The following is a 20,246-nucleotide window of genomic DNA, read 5'->3' on the forward strand; positions in this document are numbered from 1 at the left end:
AGGTCAGGACTAAAATGTGTAATGTAGCAGTCCTTGTTTTTAAAGCTCATACATCCCTTTAAATTTGGAGTTCTGTTCAATTTTACATTTTATTGGAATTTTATTTAGATAGCCTGTCCTTCTGATTCTGCCTCCGTATATCCAGACGGTGTTAGAATCTCCCTTAATCCTACTGTTACACAGAAATAAAGGAAGAAAAAGACTTGGATTTTTATAATGCTTTTCATGGTGTCCGGCCTCCCAAGGAAGCTCATAGCTAATTAACCACTGTCACTTGAAATAATTTTTAAAAACTGCAGTCGCTGGAAACTTGAAATGGAAAGAGCAAATGCTGGAAAGACTCTGCAGAAAGGCAGCATCCATAAACAAAGAAACAGAGACAACATTTGAATCATGAAAATCTCAGAGCCCGAAGGTGTTTTAAGTTCTAGGAATTTGGAAGAGGTGTAGACAGCAAGGAATGTCAGGGACACGCTAAATGCTGGAGGATCTCAGCAAGTCCCATTCGGATTGTCACATTCTGTCTATGGTCTCCTCTCCTGCTGCACTAAAGCCAAACTCAGGATGAAGGAGCCTTTAGTTTGATGGTATGAGTGTCAATTTCTCTCACTTCCAGCAATTATTCCATTATGATTCCCCTCAACTCTTCCCTCCTCCTCACCACCCTCTGGTTTGCCTCCTCTTTTCCTATCTTCCACTGTACACTGTCCCTTCCTATTAGATTCTTTTTTCTTCAGCCCTTTCTCTTGTCCACCTACCCCCCTCCAGCTTCATACTACATCACCCCTCCACCTTCTTATTCTCTACCCCCTTCCTTTCTAGTCCTGATAAAATGTCTCGGCCTGAAACATCGACTATTTATTCCCCTCCATAGATGCTACTTGACTAGCTGAGTTCCTCCATCATTTTGTGTCTATTGATCAAGATTTCCAGCATCTGCAGAATCTCTTGCATTCAGGAAAGGGTGGAGGCAGAATAATGCTTTACTTGTCACTTCTGCAATGCAGGAAATACAGAGTTAATCTCTACATTGCAATGCCCTGTGAGCGACCCAACAGTTTGTACATAACGATGTTTTTGTCAGGACACCAAAGTTAAATCCCTTTGTCTATCGTTGAAATAGTTCCACATGATTCTTTGAATCTCTGGACCCATAATGGTGCTGGTAGTAGAGCTACTGTCTTAAAGAGCCAGAATGCCGAGTTCAATCCCCATCTGGGATGCTGTCTGTGTGGAGTTTTCGCTTTCTCCCTAGCATCACATGGGTTTCCCCAGATTCCCTATTTCCCTTCTGTATCCCAAAGACTTGCAGACTGACAGGATAATCAACCATTGTAAGTTGCTCCTGGTGTGTAGGTGAGTGTAGAGGGAAGCAAAAAATGGAATGCATGTGGAATTAGTGTAAATGAGTGCTTGATGGCAGACATGGACTCGATGGGCCAAAGGGCCTGTGTCCATGCCGGATTTCTTTATGACTCCATGGAATCTACCTGAAGGAGAAGGCGATGCTGGTTGAATATTTTACCTGAAAGGTGTTGTAACATAGTGGCATAAAGTTGAACAACATTTTATAAGGTTGTAAACACAAATGACCACTAAATGCTGGAAGAACTCAGCGGTTCAGGCAGCATCTATAGAAATGAATAAACTGTCAATGTTTCAGGCCAAAAACCCACTTCACGACTAGAAAGGAAGAGTAAAGATGCCAGAGTAAAAAGATAGGGGGAATTGAAGGAAGGCTAGTTGGAAGATGATAAGTGAAACCAGGTGGATGGGAAAGGTAAAGGGCTGGAGAAGAAGGAATCTGATAGGAGAGGAGATCGGACCATGGGAGAAAGGGAAGAAAGAGGGGCATCAGGGAGAGGTGACAGGCAGATGAGGAGAAGAATTAAGAGACTAGAGTAGGGAATAGAAGAAGAGGGAAGGGGAAGGGAAAACATTTTACCAAAGGAAAAATCAAAGTTAATGCCATCAGATTGGCGGCTACCCAGGTAGACTATAAGGTGTGTAGGTGAGTGTAGATGCATGTAGATTAGTGAATGGGATGCATGTGGGATTAGTGTAAATGAGTGCTTGATGGCAGACATGGACTCTATAAGGTGTTGGTCCTCTACTGTAAGAGTGGCCTCATTGTGGTAAAAGAGGAGACTATGAACTGACATGTGAGACCGGGAATGGGAATAGGATTTAAAATGGTTGGCCATCAAGACATTTGGTTGTTGGAGGATGGAGCAGAGGTGTTTGACAAAGCAGTCACCCAATTACATCTTGTCTCACCACATACAATAGATTGCCCCAACAGATTTGTAGGTGAAGTGTGGCCTCACCTGGAAGGACTGTTTTGTGTCCTGTATGGAGGTAAGGAGGGTGGTAAATGGGCAGGTGTAGCATTTCCGTCACCTGCAACTATAACTGCCAGGAGGGAGATCAGCAGGGAGCGACAAATGGACAAGGGAATCATGTTTCCAGGCTTTTATCCTTTCCCACCCACCTATCTATTTCCTCTTTAGAGATGGGGACCACTGCCCTCAATATTTTTCGATTGGTCTTTCTCAGTTTTTCCTGTTGTCCAGAATGTCATTGTATTCCCAGGAACAACACATTCTGGCTAGGGCATTGGGTCTTGTCTGGAGCAATAATCATCCCCTCTCCCTCAGGGAGGTAACCACCTTGCCTAGTGCCTCCACACTGTCTCCTCCGAGGGGCCCTGCAATAGGATATCATCTGTGTACTGGGATACTGAAATGTTTGGGTCAAGCGAGTTCCTTTATAGGTCTCAAGCTGTAATGCCATGGCACAAGGTCGGAATGTGTACAGATCCTTGTGGAAGATGACAAAAAGTATTGTATAAGGCAACTGGTCTTGGGGCTTAGGGGTCAGGGGAATGGAAAAGAAAACATTGGCCAGAACCACAACAGCATCCCAATGCTTTCTCTCCCTACCCCCTTGTCCTCTACAATGGTCACTACATCCAGGACAGCACTTATTCAATTGCCTAAAGTCTATCGTCATTTCTCATGTTCCATCTCCTTCCACATTGGGCTGTTGTAGGGGGATCTTGCTGGCCGAATAGCCCCTCTCCTTCAACAGTGCTTCCACTGTTCCCTGATCTCCTTGGTGTCCACTACTGTAGACCTGTTGCTCCAGTAGGCAAATTGGAGCAGATTCCAGTTGCTTCTCAGGCAGGAGTTGATATATTTCATCACCAGCCTCTCGAAGCGCTTCCTCGCAGTAGATGTAAGTGCTTCTAGGTGATAGTCAGTGAGGCAGGTTACCATGTTTATGTGAGTTATAATTGAAGCAGGAAGGTACCTCAAACTGCTAAAGTGAAAGGCTAAATATATTAGTGAAGAGTCCAGCCAGTTGACCAGCACAGGTCTTCAGAGCTCAGCTAGGTACCCTATCTGGGCCGGAGGCTGTCTGTGGGTTCAGCCTCCAGAAGGATGCTCTCCCATCAGCCTCAGAGATGGAAATCACAGGGTCATGGGGACTATGGGAGTTTGTGAAGTTTCCTCCATGTGTTGACGGTCAAAGCAAGCTAAAGTACATGAGGCAGCTACAGGTATCCTGTCCAGCCATTCCTTCAGGATGCCTGCCTTGAACAAGGCCAATAATATCTCCTTGCAGGTCAGACAGGACCACCTCCTCCATTTTGTTTCTCTATCTTTTCACCCAGCTACAAACCTAGCATACTTATTCCAACCTCTCCAAGAGCCTGATGGCCAATCCTTCTGTCCTCCCTTCTGTCAGCCCTAAAAAGGGCAGTTTTATTTCCTTCAGATGGGGCACTGCCATTTTTACCAAATATCCATCCATGGTCAAGGTGAGCTTTCGATATCCGGTGGGTCATCCCAACCCTCATGACTCCTAGTGATCAAGGCCCATTGACGGAGTGCCTTCGTGCCTTCCATTCTTCTTGAGATTTTAAATCCCAATCTAACAGGGAGAATTGTTTAATCTTTACTGCGGCCATTACTCTGTCCCACAAATACTTTTCCTCCCTGACCATCCACTGTAAGGCATTGTTTACCCCATGGTCTGATGACAACCTTCCCAGAGCACACATTTTCCAGCTGGATAAGATCACTTCATCTCCTCTTGCATCCTACATCCTTAACAACTACGCCACTAATGCTTCCACTGAATTCTGTCAATACCGATATGCCAGCTCCAACAATTCCTTGGAGGAGTATTCTTCAATCACCACCGAGGTGGTCACCATTTTGGTTCTCCACTAACAGTCTGCCCCTCAGGCTGAGGGGCGATTGGGCAGGGAGATTGATCAGACCCCGTTTCTGTGGATGTAGTAACCCTAGTTGGTCGTGCTTTCAAGGTCTGGAGGGCATAGGGAGGAGGGTGACATTCCTCCCCCTTTTGTCCAGGAGCCCTAACTCCCTTTAGTGTGGACACAAGATAGCATGCCGTCTTTATGCCTTGGGGGGGTCCAGTTTGTCTGTGCAATCCACCAGCACACCATGGTTGGCCAAACCTCTCAGAGCTATCAGTCCACCCTGGTACTCGGTATTTTTCGCAAGGGTGTCTTCTTTCTTACTTTTCCTCCTACTCTTGATTTCTACTGCACCTGCCAGATCCTGCTGACTATGCCAAAGTATTATGTTACAATAAAAATTTCTTGGTTCTGGCTAGATCAAGCAGAAAGACAAAAACTGCAATTATCTACTTAAAACTACATTTATTGGGACAGAACAGAGCAAGCGTTAAAATTATTATCACTGCCCGAAAGCTCCTGTTCTGTTGATCCACAATGCAGTGATCAGTCCATTGATGAGGCCCTGAAAAATTACCCACAAGCCCCTGACTGCTCTACTTATATACCCTTTCCACTAATATGAAATGCTGCAAGTGGACCAATACATGGTGCCAGTTCAAACCACCGAATCCGAACCAATCATCACTTGTCATCATTCTTCACAAATCTCACCCCTGTGTTCACCAGACTTTCACATACCCATAGTACTACTGCATTGTCATGGTCTGCAGCCAGTTCTGTTGCGTTCAAGACCACAGGGGTGGAGAACCATTTGTCAAGCACAAAGCTTAACCCTTTACAATACAGTAGGAGATTGAAGGGTGACCTGATAGAGGTATATAAAATCATGAGGGGCATAGTCAGGAAGAAAGCACTCTCTTTTTCCAAGGAAGGGTAGATAAAACAAAATGGCATACTATAGGCTTAAGAGCAGATTTAAGAGGGACATCAGGGGAAGCTTCTACCCAGAAAGTGTGATGTGTATTTGGAATGAGCTGGTTGAGGTGAGCACATTAGCAATATCTGGATGAATACAGGGATAGAAGAGGTTTAGAGGACTATGGGCCAAATGTCAGCAGATGGGATAGCTTACTAGGCAGAACAGTCATCATGGACAAGTTTGGTCATAGGACCTGCATAACTGTGACCCTTTACCCACTTTTCTCAAACATTTACTGTCCCAGCTAATGAAAGTAATTTTCCTCTTTGCCTTCATAACAACATCCAGAGATCCTGACACAGGGTCCAATGAACCCGTCAGGTCCAGCTGAAAGGGAGACAATGCTTTGGTTTAATGTTTCAGGTAAAAGAAAACATCCACTGATCCTGTTGCATGCCAGTTCTAACAAGACACCCTTCCTTTTTCTCTCACTCCTTTTCCAGTCCTGACTTACTTCCTCTCTCCAATGATTCTCCTTTCCCAGTCTTCCTTCGCTATTACCTTCCCTCTCCATTTCACTGGGCCCTTCTCCCATTTTCCTTCCCTTTCAATCGGAGGACATTATCCCTTCCCACCACGTTTCTTTCTATCCCTTGTATGAGTTGATCGGTCATTCATTTTAAATCTTCCCCAAGAATTTAGTCTCCATTCATTTAAATCCCTATTTGTTCTTCAGTCTAAGATAATTACCAAAAACTACAGCAGTGAAATAGAGCAATTGTTTTACACAGCACTAAGTGAAAGGGTCACCATATAGCTTTCAGATTTTGGATTTTCAGGAAAGGAGAGACAGGCAATGTAATTGCAAAGCCTGTTGCTATTGGATACCAGTCAATAGTGGAGACAGATTCAGTGCTAACTATCAAGGTGCTGGTGGACGACACAGTAAAGTGTTTATCAGAGCTGGCATTCCCAGTTCAGTCCTAACGTCTGATGCTGCCTGGGTGGAGTCTGCACGCTTAATTTAAGGCTTCATGGGTTTCCTCCAGCGACTCCAGCTTCTTTCCCACATCCCAAAGATGCGTGAGGCTTGTAGGTTAGATGGCCTCTGTATATTATAGCAAGTGCAGGAGGCAAGATAGAAGCTTCAAGAGGACTTGGTGTGAATGTACGAGAGAATAGGTTGTCAGGAAATAAAACTAGTGAGAATAGGACTGGTAGGCTTGCCCTGGTGAGGGTCAGCATACAGTTGGTGGAACAAACGGCCATTTTCTGAGTTGTAGGAGGTAAATAAAAGTGGGCTAAAAAAAATACTTTAAAAGAGGGATTGTTTGGTCCTTTGGTGGAAGGACAGTGTTGTTTCAACATGAAAACATTGGCGGCATCATCAGAATTCCCCCCTACTCTGATATTAGATAGCATGATAAATGAGTTGCCATATCTCACTTCGTTCATGATGATCATCAAAGTTTCGTTCATGGGAGCAGAATTCTCTTTACTACTAATGGATCAATGATGGCTTTCTTGCCTGGTCCTTGTCCAAATCCTTGTGTGCAATTAAAAGCTGCTTCACCGACTCTAATTTCTCTTTCTCCAAAGAAAAGTTCTCAATAGATGATATTGCCAGAGTATTTACAGTGCCAAAGTAACAATGCATGCTCAGTTGTATAACACTCTTTTATATAAGGTTTGATTGCTGGTGGGGATGGTACAGTGCATTTAGTGTGTTCAGGAGAACAAATCAGCATTCAAAGCAAGATTGATTTTAGATGTTGTGTCCATATGGCACCCTGAAAGAGTGAGATTCCTCTTTCCGTACAATACCAGCCCATACTATATCAGTCAATAATGTACTCACCATAACACAATCTAACCCTAGCCTGACTGTAACTATAATTCAATCTTACAGTCTCTAATAGGGTTGGTGCAATAGCAATCCATACGTTTGTCTACTCTGATCCATTTCTATCCATTGTATACCATTTATCAGTCATCCAGTAACAATCAAGAAAACAGTTATTTTCCCCAACACTCATTCCCAGTTAAATATATACAAAAGAACCAATGTATTTGTAGCTCTCCAGATCATATTATTATATATCATCAGGTATAAAGCCAAGAGGGAGGGTTTGAAGTGTCCATGTTTCTGCTAAATTAGAAAATAATCTAATGACCTGACCAAGTGTGGAGCACCACCAGATCACAGAGTCATAATGTCATAAAGTCAAAAAGGTCCACGCCAACCAAGATGCCCATTTATGCCATTCTCATTTGCCTGCATTTGCCCTATATCCTTCTAAACCTTTTTTTTATCTGTGTACCTGTCCAAGTACCTTTTAAATATTGTTGATGTACCTGCCTCAAAAGCTTCCTCTGGCAGCTCATTAGATATAGTGACCAAACTATGGGTGAAAAAGTTGCCCCTCGAGTTCAATCTATTAAATCTCTTCCCCCTCGTCTTAAACCTAATGTATGTCTTTAGATTTTTTGACTTCCCAACCTTGGAAAAAAAAGCTGCATTCACCCGATCTATGCTCCTCTGATTTTTAAAAATCTTTCTGAGAAATTATCAAGTTGATCCGGGCCTGTACCACTCATGTGATCAATTAACCTACAAACCACTACATCTTTGGATGTGAGAGGAAACTGGAGCACCCAGAGAAAACCCACTCATCACAGGGAGAACATACAACCTCCTTGCAGACAGCTGTGGAAGCAAACCCAGGTTGCTGGGGCTGTAATAGGTTTACACTAACCATTATGCTACCATGCTGCTCATAACACACTTTGAGAGGATCACTGCTCATTCTTCTGTACTACAATGAATAAATTCCTGCCTGACCCAACATCTCTTCATAACTTAGTCCTTCAAGTCCTGAAAATATCCTCATAAACATCTTCACCATGTTATTGAATGGAACTCAAGAAGGTTGTTGGCTCAGTCTACAAATTGTTGTCTTAGGACTCTTGCCCAACATAGCTTGGATGCACCATTTCAGGCCAGGATATCCTGACTGATCAGAATCAGATTTATAACTACCAACTTAAATGGCATGAAATCTGTTGTTTTGGATGGGATGGGTAAGCAATGTGTAACAGATCATTAGTTTATTGTACAGTGGACGGCACTATCACGATAGGTAATCCATTCATTACGCATCCTTCAGATCTCCAGTGAAACAGTCTTCATTTGAAGGTAAAATGTGGAAGTTAGGAGAGGAGAGTAGATGTTTATCACAAACAATGCTGAATGCAATTGATGCCAGCTAGGAGTAGCAAGGCAGTGTAGTGGTTAGCATGACACTTTACAGTACCAGCGACCCAGGTTCAATTCCCACTGCTGTCTGTAAGGAGTTTGTATGTTCTCCCCGTGAACACCTGGATTTCCTTCAGGTACTCCAGGTTCCTTTCACAGTCCATAGGTGTACCGTTTGGTAGGTTGTAAATGTAAATGCTCAATGTAAATTGATCCACAATCGGAGGATTGCTGGGTGGCATAGCTCAATAGGCGAGAAGAGCCTGTTCCTCACTGTATCTCATTAAGTACACACATACAAAAATAAATAAATGTCCTGATTTTAGCCTTCCAGTCAAATATCCAGAGTGTCTAATATAAACTGTGCATTAAAAGTCATTGGTGATAGATCTGATTCCTGAACTGCATCCAGTTAATTGAAATGATCCAGGTTGTATAATTGGTCTCAGCATGGTAAAAGTTAGCAAGTTGTTTTTTCCCTTCTTATTATCTAATAATTTTTAAAATCATGAAGGGCATTAACAAGGTGGGTGGTTACATACTTTTTCCCAGGGTAGTGGAGTTGTAAAATTCGAGTGCATGGGTATAAAATGAGAGGGGAAATGTTTAAGGTGGATCTGAGCAGCAAGTTTTCCCAGATAGTGGGTGATGGGTGCATGGAACAAGCTGCCAGAGGCAGGTACAAGAACAACATTGAAAAGACATTTGGACAGGTACAGGGATAGAAGAGTTTTGAGAGGTTTAGACTAATGGGACTTACTCAGGTGAGAACCTTAGTCAGCATGCAGGAGGTGAGCTGAAGGACTTATCTCCATGATGAATAATTCTAGGTCTCTAATTCTGGATGGAAGCCAGTGCTCTGGTTGAACAGCCTCTTGAATGGCTATGAAGAATGAAAATTCTGAGGAGCAATGGAGGTGGTAGACACACTGCCTGATGAGAATGATAAGAGTTAGATATCATCCCTAAAAAGTGTTATGTTTAGGGAGTAGATACAATTGTATTTCAATTTATCATTTTTAACAAGAGGTAAATAAAATGTTGACATATATTAGAAAAAAAGCATTGCATTACCAAATGAGGGAAGCCATGTGGAAATTAATTCATATGTTGCTGAAGACTAACTTATATTCAGTGTGTATTGGTGTAAACTTTATCACTGCCTAATCAGATTTATAAAAGATAAATTGTCTTGAAACCGAGAGGTTGAATGCGACACATAGATTCAGCAGGTCAGGAGTGATCAGGGTTAATATGGTATATCCTCCACTTTTGCCAATATTAGCTATGTGCCTTTGAAAAAAAATTGAAATTGGGCTCATTGTCATTGACTTGAAAAGCTCATCAGCGAGAAGTCGAACTCTACCTCAGTGATTAGCGGCTTCTGCTCAAAGTACACATGCTAGCGTGCATGTGCTCTAGGCTTGTGTGTGCACTCCCACCTGTGTACAGCATGTCTGTGCGAAAGTCCTTTAGAATGAATTTACAGAATGAGAATTGTCATGAGCAGATGAAATTTATTATCCATCCCTAATAGAGAAGGTCTTGAACATAGAACAATACAGCACAGAAGCAGGCTTTTCAGCCCAATGTGTCTTATCAACCATGACACCAGTCCAGATCATCCATCCACTGTAATCCATCTACTGGTTTGTATCTCCCTATTCCCTTCCTGTTCTTGTGACTGTCTAAAACATAGCCATCATATCTGCGTCCATCATTTCCTCCTGGCAGTGCGTCAATACTCAGCACTCTGCGTGTGAAAAGCTTGCTTCACAGCTCCCCTTTGAACTTTCTCCTTCTCACTTTAAACTTATGCTTCCTCACATTTGACATTTTTGCCTTGGGAATAAAAAGCGGCTACAGTTCTTATGGTGAAGGTGCTCACACCACATTGTTGAGTAGGAAGTATTGGATTTAGACTCAGTGATGAAGAAGGAATGACCATATATTCCAAGTCAAGGCAATGTGCAATTTAGAGGGGAACTTCAGACAATGAAACTCCTACCTGCCTGCTATCATTTTCCAACCTCACAGAGATCCTGGGTTAGGGAAGTACTGATGGGTTATTGTGTAAACAATTCACATTGCAGTCACAGTGCACCACTGGTAGAGGGAATGAGAGATTAGGGTGATGAATGGAATGCCCATCAAATAAGCTGCTTTACGTGGCAAACAGCCTGTGAGTTGTTGGTGCCTTAGTCATCCAGACAAGTGTTTCAAATGAAAGAGAAGATTGATAGCTCATGTTGGCTGCTTGTTTGTAGGGTTGCTCACAAAGTAGAGGTTCGGTCACAAACAATTCATCACCAGTCAAGATGACATCATCAGTGCGCATTTGAATGTTGTTTTTGCCGAGTGTTCACATATATATTGGTCTGACCAGTTATTCTGATGGGTTGGCTGTCACACTGGCTGCAAGTCTGTGCTGGGTCCTGGCCAACCCCATAGCTGATTGATCTCCGCTGGCCTGTACACTTGGTTATCTGTCATTGTAACCATTGGTTCATCGACCCTGATTCTGCAAATGCATAGGTTCATAAATTGTATCCAGTTAAATATGCTTGTTAATCGAATCTTAGCTTCTAAAAATTCCCTTGATTTCTTGTTTGTGCTTCTGCCATGGTTTTTTAGTTTCCCAGACGAATGTGTCCTTTTTGGTCTTCATGTATTGGGATGAGTGACAGATGATCATGTCTTCTTATGGCTAGCTGATGTTCATGGATAATTTTCTCCCCATCTGTCCTACATAGTGTTTGGGGCAGTCTCCACATTGGATTTGGTATATTATGTTTGTTCTTTCCATATGGGCTGTTGGAGCTTTGGGTCTCGAAACAAACATCCTGATGGTTGGGCTCGGCTTGTGTGCTGCCTTTATTTGGTATGTTTGGAGAAGTCTTGCTGACATTTTGGAACTATACCTTTTGCATGAAGTGTAAAGTGTTCCAACACACTCCTATCATATACTTGGAGATGATGTAAAGGCTCATCTGGAAGAATAACTTGCTACTGAATACCCACTCTCAGACCTGCTCCTGTAGCTATAGTATTTATGTGACCATTGACTGAAGTATGAAGTATATCCAGGATATTGATATCAATGGATATTGAATATTATGGAGCGATGCCTAGTCTATCTCTTGTTGGAGAAGATATTGCCTGGGTTTGTGAATGTTTCTTGATGCTTGTCAGTCCATGCTGGAATGCAATTTAGACCCAGCAGTATATGGACTATTTCATGCTCTGAGGTATTGAACATGGTATTGAACATCATCTGAGAGCATCTTACTTCTGGAGATGATGAAAGGAAGGTCACCGATGGAGCAGCTGAAGATGGTCGAACCCAAGGTACTGTCCTGAGGTTCTTTGGTTATCCCATGGGGTTGGGAAAATGAACCTCCAATAACCGGATGCATCTTCCTCTGAGTGAGGTATGACTCCGGTTGATGCAGTTTATCTCCTTGGTGCTCATTAACTTCAATTTTAACAGGGGTCATTGAAGCCACACTCAGTTAACCGATAACTTGTTGGATGTGTCCTGCACTTTCTGAATTGCCAGCTTCTCACATTGACAGATGGGTATCGGTGTTGTAACTACATTGAACCAATTTGGCTATAGGCTTGGCTTCAGTACTGCAGCCACATTTGGTACATATGAACGAGTGCGTGTTTGAGTGTGTCTGTTAATATGTGTATGTGTGTATATATCAACCTGACTGTATGAACGTGATATGCAATTGAAGGTTTGCATTTGCTCATGAACTGTATGTCTCTGCCTGTGTCCCTTTAGAATGCACCTATGTAGACCTAATTATAATAGATAATAAATGGTCATTGATCAGAAACCTTAACCCTGTGACTCTTCCTCCACAGATGCTGCCTGACCTGCTGAATACTTGCAGCATTTTCTGTTTTTATTTCAGATTTTCCACATCAGAAGTATTTAGCATTTGGATATTGGTGTGTGTGTGTGTGTGTGTGTGTGTGTGTGTGTGTGTGTGTGTGTGTGTGTGTGTGTGTGTGTGTGTGTGTGTGCACACGCATATCTGATGCTTGTCAGTGTAAGCCACAGTAATATGATGAAATTCAGGGAAAAACCCATGCAGGAAATTATTTCCAGGTCCACAGTTGCATACTTGCTGAAAGTGAAATATGGTGTGTCTCAGATTCCAAATGAAGTCAGGTACCAGACCATTTAATTGAAGTGACTGAGAGCTCCCGGGTAGGTGTCTTGCCTTTCATAACCTCTGTTCCATTTTGCAAAGTCATGACATTTTTCCTTTCTTTGATGTTCATTTTCGTTCAGTGCATCCATTGTGCCATTCCTGCAGCCACTCATGTAATCATCATTCCATTCTTCCCACCAGAGCCAGACAGGACACAGCCCTCCACCTGCGTACACTCCCATGACAGGAGTAAGTATTGAACGTCCTTTACCGGATAAACTCAAGTCATTAAGAAATGTGTGAAGAATCCAGTCAGAATCAGTAAAAGTTACTTGCTTTGTCACTTGTAAGAATCAGTGCGTGAGCCTCATTGCACTGGGATGCCGTTCTCCTGCTATGCATGGAGGTGTCCACTCTGCCCAGCCCACCGTGTAAGGTGCAGTGTGGAGGCAAAGCAACTTACAGTAAGGTGAGTGGGAAAAAGAGGTCATGACTTAGCACACCCTCCAGCAACCAGTGGAGATTGGGACTGCTGGAGGATTCTGAGGAAGTCCTCTGACTCTGGAATATTGCCCAGTTCATGGACAAGGTGATGGAGGAGGAGTATGGAACTGAGAGAAAGTAATGGTACAGAACAGGGAAGACATATCTGAAGTGAATCTGAATCCAGCAGTTCTCTCAAATTGCTGAGGTGTATGTCATGTACATTCCTGATTGTATGTGTTTAGTTAAGCTAATCCTGATGATAAATGGATGTGAACTAATTTGGAACCTGATAATTGTTCATTTAAAACTTTGTTTCCTTATATGCATAAAGCCTTGATGGAGTGAAACATCCAGAACGCTGAGCGGTACCATTTGTGTCTTAAAGTGTAGTTCAATTAGACAAGGAAATGCAAATGTAGTGGAATAATACCATGCAATTTCCTGCAGTGTGATACTGTACATTGGTGTGAATGCAACACAGACAGGGCAGTCAGATCTTATGTTGTAAAATACAGTGCCTTATGACAAAGTCTGATTGGCAACAACCCAGTACAAACAGTGAGGTACAATCCAATATAGTGCAATGTACAAAATAGCAGCAGAAGGAAGCTGTATAATGCATTGCTGCACAAATAGTAATCGAGTACAATGCGAAGATTTAGAGTTCAGAAGGCCCTGTACAATATGGTGGAGTACCGCACAACACCGTGCAGTGAAGCAAGTTGAATCTGGTCCCTGCAGTACTGTGCAGTGAAGTTCAATGCAGTAATTCCAATACTGCAAAGCCTTACATGACGAGCAAAGCAGAACAGATAAGTGTAAAACAGGAGAAGACCGTGCAACAAACTGAGCAAGTGCATTAAAATAAAACAAAGCAAACTGATCTGTGGTGTTTTTGGCCTCCGAGTGTTTGATGAGCCAGTGCTGGGGCATTTAATCTATACAGTTTTTGCCCTGGAAGTGTTTGCCGGGACATTTAAATCTAATCTAAAACAGTATGATAGGTTTTGTAGAACAGGCTTCACTTTCCAATTAACCTGATTTGAAGAGTTAATTGAATTGTATTGAATTGGTTTGGATTGAGTTGGACTCAAATTAACCTTTACAGAGCGACTTTGGGTTGATACATTGAAAAACCTTAAAAAGCAAAAGGCTTGGCAAATCGCTTTTAAACTTTTTTTTTCTGTGTGACACCTCCCAAAAATCTTCTCAGGACACTGAAAAAGAGAGACTTAATAATAGAGCTTTGTAACTATATAGAGAAACTATTCAAAGGCAAAGTCCCACAAGAGTTCCCAGACACAAAACAGATGGTGACAGGTCAGTCTGAAAAGGCTGTTTAGAGCAAGCGCGCAGGTTTAATGAATAGCGGCAAAATCGACGAGGTGATGGTAAACCATTATAAATCATTAGTTGTGTCTCAACTGCAGTATTGTTACCAGTCCTGGGAACGGCAAAGAGGAAAGCTGAAAAGTCTTTGGAAAAGGTTCAGAAGAGATTTGCCAGGATGAAGGAATGCAATTCTTTGAAGAGACTATATGAATTTGTGTTGTTATACTTAGATCAGAGAAAAGATTAGACCAGAGATCATTAAAATTACAAGGGGAATCGGGAATTGTAGATTAGCCAGTAGTGTGTACCCATAAAGAGACAGAAGGCAATGGGAAAATGCCAAGAGAGAGGTGAAGACTTGCTCTTCCAGTGAATTGTTACGAGCTGCCATGATAATGCTTTAAAGTGTGGTGAATGTATATTCAATAATAACATCTGAAAATGAGAGAGCTATAAATAAAAATAAACTCCAAACAGGGTGATAGAGGCAAAGGAAGAGGATGGAAATAATTGGACCACTTGTTCAAAGAGAAAAAAAAACAAAGATTCTGGAGGTCTGAAATAAAATCAGAAAGTGCTAAATATCCACAGCATTTTTTGTTTTTTTTAAATCTTAGCTTTCTTAAGAAACCTGCCACAACCACATTAGGCCACATAATCACATCTGTGCTACTTGACTCCACCATTCTTCAATCTTTATTAGAAATGCTTGAACGAAACAATTGATTATTTACACAGGAAGAATGCTGCAAGGGAAAGTGATGGTATAACATGTGCATTGAAAGAAAGCATTAAATAATATGGAGGATGTTGAGGAGAATATGCTACAGTCACCTTACAACAATAAATTGTCTTTGTATAACACGTGTAACAGCCTTAAGGCACTTCGTAGGAGTATATGATCAAATATGACACAACTATAGATCAGGACAGATGAAAGATTACAAGGAGCTAGTTTACTGAGGGAAAGAGAGGGGGAAGATAGAAAGATAGAGGGATAGAGAGATAGAGAAAGATAAAGAGGGAGAGGGAGAGTCTAAAGATAGGAACCTGAAAACTTGTGCTCTAAGTAGCTGAAATCAAAGCCATTTGAAACATTGTTCAATGAGTAGAGCTTGGTGGGCGTGGGACAGACCAAACTACAATGTAATGAGGTTGAAGCAAGTGTTAGGTAATCACTATGTCCAACAAAGGAAAGTATAACCACTTACCCTTGATACTCAATGGCATTGCCATCTCTAAAACCTACACACTCAATATATTTAGGGCTCAGAATTGACTGGAAGCTCAACTGGCCAACCACATAAATACCATGGCTTTAAGAGCAGGTGTCCTATGAAAGGAGATTCACCCCCTGACATGCTATACCTATTTACGATCTTACAACTCTGAAGGCAGGAAGGGGATACAATACTGTCTGCTTGTCTAGATGAGTGTAGCACCAACAACTGTCAAGAAGTTCAACACCATCCAAGCCAGTGTAGCCAGCTTGACTGGTTCCCCAATGGCCTTCCTAAATGTCTATTCCCTACAACACCAGTCCACAGTAGCTGCAGTGTGCACCATCTGCATAAAGCACTGTTATTGCACATCCAGGCAATCCTGCCCTCTGCACCCTCACCTACCACCGTGCCTTGAAGGATTCCAACACGGAGCTCTGGGAAAGGGGGGGGGGTGCTGTATTTGGGAGGAAACAGTACTTTCAGGGCTTTAAGTGCTGCCAATGCGCAGCATTCTCCATTGAAAAATTGGAGGACAGCACTTAAGGAGAAGAAACCACTGGCAAGGTCAGCAGACCTGAGGATCAGGAAAGGATATTAGGATTTGGATGGAGGGAGAAAGAGGATGAACTCACTGATGGGATAATTTTGGAAATCATGAGGAAAGGCAGGAGGGAAACTGGCAGAAGTTGTGGGCAAGCATAAGTTTGGGAGAAAGCATGGTCCAGTGAACTGGAGAAGGTGGAAAGGGGCATGTACATGGCTGTGTAATCTGTCTCAGTTGTAATGGCAACTGGTTGATAGGCTCCATGCACTTGGTGTTAATGGACGAGAAAGGCAGGGGGAAGATGGCAAAGAATCTGAAGGCTAAGGATCCAGTTGCAGAGGGCAGCAGTGACTCCCAGGGTCCGGAGTTTGGTGATGAGTTTGCTTGGAATTATAGAATTGCAGAAGGCCCAGTGACACTCACATCTACTATGATGAAGTGCAATGAGAGGTTGAGCATGGCTAGAATCAACTCATGCCTCAGCAAGGACGTGGACCCACTGCAACTTGCATATCACCACAATAGGTCTACAGTGGATGCAATCTCACTGGCTCTCCACTCAGCCTTGGATCACCTGGATGATAGTAATACTTATGTCAGGCTCCTGTCCATTGACTACAGTTCAGCATTCAGCATAATCATGCCCTCAGTTATAAGCATGAAGCTCCAAAACCTGGCCTTTTGCAACTGGATCTTTGGCTTCCTTATCAGGAGACCTCAGTCTGTGCAGGTTGGAAATAACGTCTCCTCCTCACCGATAATCAACACTGGCACACCTCAAGGATGCATGCTTAGCCCACTGTTCTATTCTCTCTACACCCACATCTGTGTGGCTAGACACAGCTCAAATGCCACCTATAAATTTGCCAAAGACACAACTATTTTGGCAGAATGTCAGATGGTGACGAGGAGGTGTACAGGAACGAGATACGTCAGCCAGTTGAGTAGTGTCATAGTAATAACCTTGCATTCAGCATCAGTAATCAAAGGAATTGATTGTGGACTTCAAGGAAGGTAAGTTGAAGGAACACACACCAGTCCTCATTGAGGGATCAGCAGTGGAAAGGGTGAGCAGTTTCAAGTTCCTGGGTGTTAACATCTCTGAGGATCTATCCTCATATTGATGCAATTATAAAGAAGGCAAGACAGTGGCTGTATTTCATTAGGAGTTTGAGGAGAATTGGTATGTCACCTAAAGACACTTGCAAAAGTACCGTGGAGAGCATTCTAACTGGTTGCATCACCATCTGGTATGGAGGGGCCACTGCACAGGGTCAGAAAAATCTATAGAAGGTTGAAACTCAGCCGTGGGAACCAGTCTCCCTAGTATCCAGGACACCCTCAAAACGTGATGCCTCAAAAAGGAGACACCCACCATTAAGGACCTCCATCACCCAGGACATCCTCTCTTCTCATTGCTATCATCAAGGAGGAGGTACAGAAGCCTGAAGAAACCCACACTCCGTTTTTCATTATTTATTGATATTTATAGTTTTTAGTTATATGTATGGCAATGTACTGCTGTCGCAAAACAACAAATTTCACAGCATATGCCAGTGATATTAAACCTGACTCTGATTCTGAGGCGCAGTTAGTAAATAATGACCAGATTGTGCAAATGCTGGGAACTTTCCCAGAGCAACACACACTGAGTGCTGGAGGAACTTAGCAGGTCAGGCGGCATCAATGGAAATGAATAAACAGTTGACGTGTCAGGCTGAGACCTTTTTTCAGGGCTGGAAAGAAAAGAATAAGAAGGTGGGGAGCAATGAGGGAGGACTAGCTAGAAGGTGATAGGTGAGGCCAGGTGGGTGGAGAAGGAGTCTGATAGGAGAGGAGAGTGGACCATGGGAGTAAGGGAAGAAGGAGGGGCACCAGGGGGGAGATCAGCAGGTGAGGAAAGGAGAAAGAGGCCAGTTTTGGGAATAGAAGAAGAGGGAAAGGGGAGGGAGTTTTTTTTAACTAGAAGGAGAAATTGATCTCAGTGCCATCAGGTTGGAGGCTACCCGCACAGAATATGAGGTGCTTCTCCTCCACCCTGAGAGTGATCACGTGGTAGCAAAAAAGCAGGACATAAACCTACATGTCTGAATGGGAATGGGGATAAGAATTCAAATGGTTGGCCACCAGGAAATTCTGCTCCTTGAGGCTGTGCACAATCAAGCAGTCTCCCAATTCACGGCAGGTTTCACCAACGTAGAAAAGGCTGCACCAGGAACACAGGAAACAGTAGGTGACCCCAATAACATCAAAGAAATGTTGCCTGACCTGAATGGAGGTATTGGAAGAAGTAAATGGGCAGGTGTGGCATTTTGGCCACTTGCAGAGGTATGTGCCAGGAGGAAGGTTAGTGGGGAGGGACGAATGATCAAGGAAATCACGGAGGAAGCGAGCCCTGCAGAAAGCAGAGAGTAGGGAGGAGATAAAGATGTGTTTGATGGACAGATCCCTTTAAAGATGAAGGAAATTGAGGAGAATGCTGTGCTGAGTGTGGAGGCTCATGAGGTGATAGATGAGGGTGAGGAACTCTATCCCCTGTTAAGGGGGTGGAAGATAGGATGAGCACAGATGTATGGGAAATGGAGGAGACACGGGTGAGAGCAGCATCAATGCTGGAGGATGGAAAACCCCATGCCTTTGAAGTAAGAGGACATCTGTGATGTCATGGAAAAGAAAACCGCATCCTGGGAACAGATGTGGTCGAGACAATGGAACTGAGAAAATTGAATAGGATTTTTACAGGAGAAAACAGGCCAATAAACAATATTATTTACAGGACAGTGTGTCTTTACTGTCCAGATGCTCTCATGCATCTATAAATGTAAATTTTATATGTACGCATTAAAGGTGACACAGTAGCGGTTAACCTAACCCTATTCCTGTGCATGCCTTACCATGTTTACCATGTTGTGTCTCTAAATGATTCTGTAGTCTGATCGTGGAATAGTGAGCTGGCTCAGCAGATGACAGCATCCCCAAGAGCACTCTGATCTACAGCCAGTTGTCCCACCAGGAGCACTCAAATCTGCCTCCATGGAACTAAGTCAGTGGGAAGCTAGTGACATATGGGAGGGGATGGGGCGATGTTGGTGGGCAAAGGGAAAGGCTGATAATCCAGCAGAAGATAGACCAGCAAAACAAATCATTGTTACCCTTGGGCCGCAATGGCTTAACGGTTCTTAAATAAAGTAAAATATTTAAACCATCAGTGTATTTAATTGGGTAGTTTTAAGTCAGCAAATGAATAGATTGGTCATTTCACTGGATGCAATTACTTCCAACTGGCTCTACATCATTTTGTAATGGATGCAGCAACATGCTTTATGGTGGAACAGAGCCGATTAAAGAAGGCGGCTTCCTGTAAAACATGCTGGAGTACTCACAGTCAGATGGATTGTTGTGCATGTACTTGACTTCATTCTCCATAGATGAGTTTTCAGTAGACTGCAGCTTTCAGCAATACCAGCTGTTAATGATTCTGCTCTCCATTAAATCCTCCCCTAAAGCCTTTATTCTAGCCCACATTTCTACACAATTTTCATTAAAACAAAGTTAGTTTGATTTAACATTGTTTGAGAGACCCTTGGGGTATTATTTTGCACTGAAACTTGCTTGAGGAAGTCACCAAGTGCTGCAATGTGATTTTCAAGAAGTTAATTTCATATCCCAATGTTAACGACAGTATCTGAAGAACTGGGTAATAATAGTATTCCTATGTTTGTGTGTGGCTATGAGGGAGGGTTGTCATTGGATGCTAGAGATTCTGTAAGGGTCCATGCGACATTAGCGCGATGTCAGTGGAAGAACAGTGGAAGATTGTTGTGTAAGGAGAGTGACAGGCAGAGTTTTTGACTGTTACAAGGACAGGCATGAAGGAATAATATAGTGGGCAACAGTTTGTGAGCACTCAAGTCAGCAGAACAAATGAATAGTGAAACTCATAAGGTGACTCTTACTCATGAGGAGCAGTGACACATATTTAGTGCTACAACCTCACAGCAACAGGGTTCCTTATCCTGTCCCAGTCTCTGATGACTCCTGTATGGGTTTGACCATTCTCTGTCATTTGGACCGGTAAAATCATAGGAT

At 42.9% G+C, this 20,246-nt stretch overlaps 1 protein-coding gene across 9 annotated transcripts in view; it reads left to right on the forward strand.

Moving 5' to 3' along the window:
• LOC132392867 (receptor tyrosine-protein kinase erbB-4-like) overlaps positions 1-20,246 on the forward strand; it is a 942,732-nt gene that overhangs the window by 892,954 nt on the left and 29,532 nt on the right. For 6 of the 9 annotated variants that reach the window (XR_009511679.1, XM_059967363.1, XM_059967364.1 and 3 more), the window contains exon 26: positions 12,774-12,821. The exons of the other annotated variants lie outside the window; for them this stretch is intronic. Coding sequence is in view for 5 of the 6 variants with exons in the window: in XM_059967363.1 (XP_059823346.1) it covers positions 12,774-12,821 (48 nt within the window). In the remaining variant the exon portion in view is untranslated. The remainder of the gene's footprint in view (positions 1-12,773; positions 12,822-20,246) is intronic. 9 annotated transcript variants of the gene reach the window in all.

Source organism: Hypanus sabinus, chromosome 4, assembly GCF_030144855.1.
Source record: "Hypanus sabinus isolate sHypSab1 chromosome 4, sHypSab1.hap1, whole genome shotgun sequence".
In the NCBI taxonomy this organism is placed as follows: domain Eukaryota; kingdom Metazoa; phylum Chordata; class Chondrichthyes; order Myliobatiformes; family Dasyatidae; genus Hypanus; species Hypanus sabinus.